Source organism: Manis javanica, chromosome 3, assembly GCF_040802235.1.
Source record: "Manis javanica isolate MJ-LG chromosome 3, MJ_LKY, whole genome shotgun sequence".
NCBI lineage: Eukaryota > Metazoa > Chordata > Mammalia > Pholidota > Manidae > Manis > Manis javanica.
In genome coordinates this window covers 134,917,346-134,924,739 of record NC_133158.1, presented here as the reverse complement: position 1 = coordinate 134,924,739, position 7,394 = coordinate 134,917,346, and the positions used below count along the sequence as shown (strand labels likewise).

Sequence of the window (7,394 nt, the reverse complement as noted above, 5' to 3'; positions counted from 1 at the left end):
GCGGAGCGCAGGCAGCTGGCGGGGCGGCCCTCAGGCGGGAGGCCTCGCGCGGGGGGGTTGGGGGGGCAGCCCCGGCGCGCCCCGGGGAGCGGGGCCCACAGGGCGGGGGCGGGGGTTGCTGCAGGGCTGCTGCCACCCGGCTGCCTCCGGGGCGGGGCGGCCCAGCTGCGGCCTCGCGGGGGGAGGGTCGCCCGTGCCTGACCTCGGGCGGCAGCGCTCTGCGGGCGGGCTCTGCCTCCGCCCTGCCGGCTGCTGGGGTCGCGCACAGTGCACCGCGAGGCCGCCCTGCCCCCTCCCTCCCTGTCGCGCGGCGGCCGACTGGCCAGGGCGCCCCCGGGTCTGGCCCGTCTCCACTGAGCAGCGGGTGGGGCGGAGGCGGGGCGGTGGTGGCCCCAGACAGCCGGCTGGGCGACTCGAGGAAGGAAGGAGGGAGGCGGCGGTGGGGGTGGGGCGGGGAGGGAACATCCTGTCTGCGCCGGGTGCACCGCAGACAGCGCCGCGCGCCAGCCGCCCAGACGGCGCGCGGGGCCAGGAGCGCCGGGCGCGCGCCTGGGGGGGAGGGAGCGCGCGAGACGACGGGGCGTGGGGGAGCCCCAAGGAGCCACAATAGGCCAGACGGCGCGCGGGTCTCCGAGGGGCTGGGGGCCGCGAGGCTGCGGCCGCAGCGACGCCGGCTGGTCCGCGTGCGCGGTGCCGCCGCTGGCTGCTTTCCTCTCCCCTCCCCCTCCCCGCCGCCCTCGCTCTCCCCCGGGCGGACGGAGACGGCGGCGGCGTCTGCGGGAAGCCGAGTGTCTCCGCAGTGACGTGGGCGGGCCGAGAGCTCGGTGACGTCAGAGGGCTGTGTGTAGCGATGTGTGTGGGGTTCGGAGCGGCGCCGGCAGAGCCCAAGAGAGCGGGCGAGCGGCGGCGGCGGCAGCGACGGCGTGCACAGGTGCGGACCCGGCTCGCGGTTGGGCGTGGGAGGGGGAAACGCGGTGGAAGGCAAGGGACGCGCGGTCCCCGGGGATCCCGACGGCAGCCCCGGGGGTAGTGGGGAGTTAACAAAGCTCGTCGAGCTTCCCCGGTCGCGGAGGCCGGAGTTGGGGGTCCCGGTGCTCGGGTCCCGGGTGGGGTCGGGGCCATGCAGGGCGGGTATCTCTCCGTGGATCGTGCCTCGCTGACCCGGAGCAGTCGACGCGAGCAGTGGAAGGTCGCTGCACTTGACCGGAGCCGTCGGGACCCCGGAGACCGGGACGCCCGTCACAGTCTCCCATCCGCCCCCAGCCCTCCACTGCTCCGCGGGGATGCCCCTGCTCGACCTGGCCGCCTGGCCTCGGCGGCGAGGGGATCCCGGCTCATGCCCCACCCGCCCACTGACCCTTCTCCCTTCTGGCCCCGGGCGGGCGGGGGGAGGTGCAGTCGTAGGGGTGCTAGGGTAACACCCGAGAACTTCCCGGGGACAGGGCACGCGGGGGATTTCCACAGTCATCCCCGTGGCCCCCGCAGTGGGGTGGTGTTGGGAGGGCACTTGGGGTTGCCCCGAGACCGCGGGTGGGGGTTGAGGGACTCTTGCTTCTTCCACTTCCCACTACCCCCTTTACACATCCCGAGGCGTCCCGGGTCCCATGTCTTTCGTTCCCCACTCCCGCTAGGGTTTGTGATGGCTGGGTAGCTTTTGCATGGGCCGACGATTTCAGGGTTTGGGGGGTTCGCCCATTCTAGGTCAGACCTCCTGCCTTCTTGGCCTGCGTTGGCTGAGGTGTTCCTGTGGTGGGCGAAAGTCAGTACGTAGGTAGTGGCCTTGGTCCTTAACCCTTTAGGTCTGTTTTAAAGTAAATTGCTGGGAGTTAGGTAGGAAAAAATTTATTGGATTTCTTTTCTCAGAAGAAGGAAGTGGAAGAATCTTTTCTTTTTTCCCCCTCTTCCTCCATTTGCATTCTTTGTGAGGTCTCTCTGCCTTGCGGTTTTTTTCCCGGATTGATGTTGTTCAAGGATGAAGATTCCCTGGAGTGGAATCTATAGCTTTTGGCTTCCATTAAGCAAATTCACTAGCCTTTTAAAAAGAAAGTTAATTTTTGCCTACAGTCGTTCCAGAAAAATAGCATACACTGACTAGATGAATTAATGCACTTAAGATTGTAGCTATGTTAACTCGTATCTGATTATTTTGAATGAAAAAAATTCTTTTTTTAATCAGGAGATGAAGCAATGGGTTATTTTAGTTAAAATGGCATAACTGAGAATGCCTGTGGTACCGAGTTTTGGGTGAGATAATCTGTTTAAGGTTCTTCTAAGCTGGAGTAACCGTCTACCTTTTGAGGGATATTATTGCTCCTTTTACCTCTTATCCAAATTTGCCTTCCTATTTAAATGAAGGTTCTTCTGGTTAACTGTGTTAGATTTAAAGAAATCACTCAAGTGTCACCTTTGGTAAAGTGAACTCAGTTTAAGAAACTAGGTTCAGACTGACCCTTTGGCCTCTGGAGCGAATTCAAATTTAACTTCCCCCATCCCCCTTCTCTTCCAGATTAATTAAAAGAAGAATGGATAGCAATCCTTGAAGATAACTGGACTGTTTTCCTTTAGAATTCGTTTTTAATTACAGAAGTTCAAGTGGAGTGAGAGGCTCTTATGGTGTGAGGATTTATACAAACCTCCAGTTTGTCAACATAGAACAACAGATCATTTTTAGAGAAGATAATTTCTTCTTTACCTTTTTTGGTCTCCTTGCTGCCAAAAATTAAATTTGGGTACATCATTTTGACTTGTGTTTGTGTCTAGATTTGATAACACAAGTAATTGCATGAACTTCTCATGCGTTTTGCTTCAAACCAAACCAGACCAAACCTTTGTATTGAAGCTGGACATCTTGACTTGAGAAAATTGACAACTTAATTTTAATAAGAATCTAAAGAATTAAAAACATAGGCTTCCTCAGAGGCGTGCCTCTGAGTGAAATTACACTGGAATATAAGCAAACCAAAATTGGGAAATCTGTTGAGCAGTTTAGGGAGATCTCTCTTCGGAAATTTAAATTTTCTGTTAGAGTTAGTTAGCATAAGTATTGGTATACATTGCTTTTCTCTTTTCAAGCAAGCAACTAACAATGCAGATATCATATTTACTTAATTGACACTATAGTTATAGCAATGGAAAACCTGCAGGCAAATTTCTCCTTGGTTCAGGGCTCAAATAAAAAACTGAATGAGATGGGAGATGATGGCAGCCCTCCAGTGAAAAAAATGATGACAGACATTCATGCAAATGGAAAAATGATGATAAACAAACTGCCAGCAGTTAAGAAGGAATACTTGGATGACTATGAAGTGCCAATGGAAATGGATGGAGAGCATGTTAAGGGAACCTGTGCCTCTGTGCCTGAACCTTTGCATTTAAATCCCAGTTTGAAACACACTTTGGCACAATTCCATTTAAGTAGTCAGAGCTCCCTGGGTGGACCAGCAGCATTTTCTGCTCGATATTCCCAAGAAAGCATGTCACCTACTGTATTTCTGCCTCTCCCATCTCCTCAGGTTCTTCCTGGTCCACTGCTCATCCCTTCTGATAGCTCCACAGAACTCACCCAGACTGTGTTGGAAGGGGAGTCTATTTCTTGCTTTCAGGTTGGAGGAGAAAAGAGACTCTGTTTGCCCCAAGTCTTAAATTCTGTTCTCCGAGAATTTTCACTCCAGCAAATAAATACAGTGTGTGATGAATTGTACATCTATTGTTCAAGGTGTACTTCAGACCAGCTTCATATTTTAAAGGTTCTGGGAATACTTCCATTCAATGCCCCATCTTGTGGACTGATCACATTAACTGATGCACAAAGACTTTGTAACGCTTTATTGCGGCCACGCACTTTTCCACAAAATGGTAGCATACTTCCTGCTAAAAACTCATTGGCCCAGTTAAAGGAAACTGGCAGTGCATTTGAAGTGGAACATGAATGCTTGGGCAAATGTCAGGGTCTTTTTGCACCCCAGTTCTATGTTCAGCCTGATGCACCGTGTATTCAATGTCTGGAATGCTGTGGAATGTTTGCGCCCCAGACATTTGTGATGCATTCTCATAGATCACCTGACAAAAGGACTTGCCACTGGGGCTTTGAATCAGCCAAATGGCCTTGCTATCTTCACGTGAACCAGAAGTACTTAGGGACACCTGAAGAAAAAAAACTGAAAATAATTTTGGAAGAAATGAAGGAGAAATTTAGCCTGAGGAATGGAAAGAGAACTCAGTCCAAGGCAAGTTTTTGTTTTCCCCTAAATAGCAATTTTGAATAACGGTAATGGTTTACTTTGAAATCAGAAGTCTATATTTAGAATATTATTTAATCTGTGTGTTGTTAAGAAACTCAACTGCTCATGCAACAATAACAAAAAATACTGATTTCTGTAATGTGTTAGGTTTGTATTACATATTTTATGCTGCAGAGTTTTCCTGTGTGTGTTCTTACTTGATCTTTCAAACAACTGGGAGAGAAGTAGATTATTCCCATTTTACAGATAAAGAGAATGGGGCTCAAGAGATCAAGTGGTTTTCCTAAGATGATTTAGCAAGGGAGTGGAGGATTTGGGGCTTTTATCAAGTCATGGCCTCTTTTTCGCACATCCTGCCTTTTGATAACTAAATCTGTTGTTGTCCTAGGACTCCAGGTAATTTACATTTTGGTGTTATCTCCATTTGCAAATAGTGTAACAGCTATCCAAAACAGTTCTGGTGGTGGGCTCCAAGTAGCATTTTTCAGAGCTACATCTAGGATTTTTGATATTGCTTCTACACTTGAATATTCAGGCTTGATCAATATTGGAGACAAGTGGAAGAGACAGATTTATCTGAAGAATTTGTTTGAAACTAAATAAATGTTAAGAAAAAACGTATCAGCAGAGAGATCTTAAAACTTGTTTTTCCCACAGTATTATCTGGTAGGCTACACAACTGTCTTATGCCTGGGTAATAGACAAGGTCTGGGTTATTAAATATTTAGTTTGTTGATCTGGTTTTCAAATAAATTTTCCTACTTGATTAAAATCAGCGTAATAGTTAACACCAAGTGTTTAAAATGTGGCAAGCGTTGTTGAGCAGTTTTACTTGTAAAATTTTAATTTGATTCATACAACGAAAGGTTGCTGCGTTTCATTTTAAGCAAATTTTTCCACTATTTTTATTCGTTGAAATAATCTCTGCCTTTTCTGCTTCACAGAAGAAATGAATGAAGCATATTAAGTAATTTAAGATTATTCACAGCAACATTAGAGCTTGGGCTGGAACCTAAGATTTGGTATCCTGTAATTTATTACAGTCCCTTAAAGGTTTTTAGGGAAATTTAGTTACAGTACAGTTTTAAGATAATTCACTTCTGAAACCCAATGAAGATAATTTTAGACTCTACATGAGGGTAGTTTGCTCCTTGCTGCTTCCAAAGGGTCAGCATTTCACAATTCCTTACCTTTGGCTACTAGATCAGTTTATATTGTTCAGGTGTAGTTAGTAACTGATTTCGAAGCAGGATTGACTTCAAGCCAGTTCTGAAATTGCTGGACTTGCTTACAGCTGGATTGGTCCCATGCTGCTGCTTGTGTTTAGAGATTATATTCTCAAAATGTGGAAAGCCCCTTTTGACATTTATGATTATCTTCCCCTAAGCTAATTAGGGTTCTACCCTTACATGTCCATAGGTGTCCACATTATTTGCTCAATATTCTTGCTTCAATCTTCATTGCTCTGACAAGCACTTTTGGGATAAACTACTTTGCCGAATAGTCCTGCTCTGTATTTGTGAGAAAAAGAAAATATGTGAGAACCATGACAAAGGTTAAAAAAAAAAGATGATTAATTTACTTAACTGAAACTGAATGCACTAGGGTTTGGTTAAAATTGAAACCATTCTTCATCTGGAAGTAGTCCTTTATTGTCTCAGAACTTACGAATTTGAATTCATTTTTTAGTTCGGAAAGGTGTGATTTTTTTCCATCTTTTTGCTATAGGTGATTCTTTATATTTTTATTTAGGTGATTCTTTACTGTTACCATCTTTTTTTGCAGTATTTGCTACAGTGGTATTTTGGAATTGTTACCAATTTAATGTGAATTTTAAGCAGTTTAAGGACATTTAAGGAAATTTCTAGCAATCAAGCCTTTAAGAGAGAAGATTTCTGGGCTTCATGTGCAATACATACTTGAGTGGTGGTTTTATTATGCTTCTTCACATTTTAAAAATTTACTGCTCAAAACCTTGTGAGGTTGTTCTTTTTTGAAGGCCTGTAAACAGGGTTTCTCAGATGAGAAACAAGTGCCCAGATGGGTCACATGCTTGTGGTTGTATAACTGGTAGGTGGTGGAATCAGGAGTTGAATGCCGTTCTTCTAACTTGAAGTCTAGTAATTTTCACTACTTTTCCCTACAGCAAACTTAGTAGCAGAAACTGAATTTTGAGAAACATTAACTTTTCTTATCAACCTACCTTTTAGTATAATGGCTCTTAAATGCTGTATTAACTTGCATATAGACCAAGGTATTTAACTGGTGAGAGGATGGCCTTGACTGGGGAACATTTTTCATTCTCCTGTGAGTCATTTGGTTGCCAAACAAATCAGATGACCCAGAGGAAGCTCATTTTAAAAAATCAGGATGGGCTTTTTTTTTTAAAGATACACTAAATATATTAATCCCTTATAAAGAGCCTTCTGTTTAGTGTGAATACTAATGTAATTTGACATGTTTATATAGTTAATGTAGGTGAAGTATTGTTTCTGGATTTTAAAAGATCCTGAAACTCAGTAGGCAGTTGTTTGAAATGCAGCAACTGTTAAATTATTTCTAAGGGTGGAAATTATATTAGTAATGATCACCAAACTGTTTGCATAGCTAATAGGTGTATTTTGCATAGTTAGTAGCTAATATTTAGATAGGAAAAATAATGGTGTTAGGTCAGTTCTAAGTAAAGAACTATTTTTTGTAGACTAAAGGCATGTTTTGAACTATTTCTTACTCAGGTCACCACAAGAAATACAACTGATTTTTAGTTCTGCCTCAATTGTTTTGCAAAATGATATTATCAAACAGTCTCTTCTTGTCATTTGAGTTTTCGGGACTTTTTATTAGAAAAATGGTTATTGTATTTTACAGTGTTCAAATGTGTGCAAGAATAGCATATTCTTGATTTTTTTCCAAATCTTCATTGGGTGTTATTTATTTGATCTAATTTTGATTTTGTTGATTATACATCTATTTACAGAAAGATGGTTGCTAAGCAATTTGATCATTTATAAATAAAATTTGAAGGGTGATGATTACTTAAGACTGTTTTTAAGCATATTAGAAAAGTCTATCTAGTCAGTTGATAAAGTAATTATAGGTGATTGTCTACTGTTAACAGCATATGGCTTACATTCTCCCCTAAGTTAATGATAT

General features: G+C 44.9%; 1 protein-coding gene across 1 annotated transcript in view; it reads left to right on the top strand.

Annotated features, from left to right (window-relative positions):
* The first annotated feature begins 486 nt into the window (after positions 1 to 486).
* SKIL (SKI like proto-oncogene) overlaps positions 487 to 7,394 on the top strand; it is a 29,094-nt gene continuing 22,186 nt past the window's right edge. The window contains exons 1-2 of the mRNA XM_037003078.2: positions 487 to 931; positions 2,507 to 4,226. Of these exons, the coding sequence (XP_036858973.2) occupies positions 3,129 to 4,226 (1,098 nt within the window). The 5' untranslated portion in view covers positions 487 to 931; positions 2,507 to 3,128. The remainder of the gene's footprint in view (positions 932 to 2,506; positions 4,227 to 7,394) is intronic.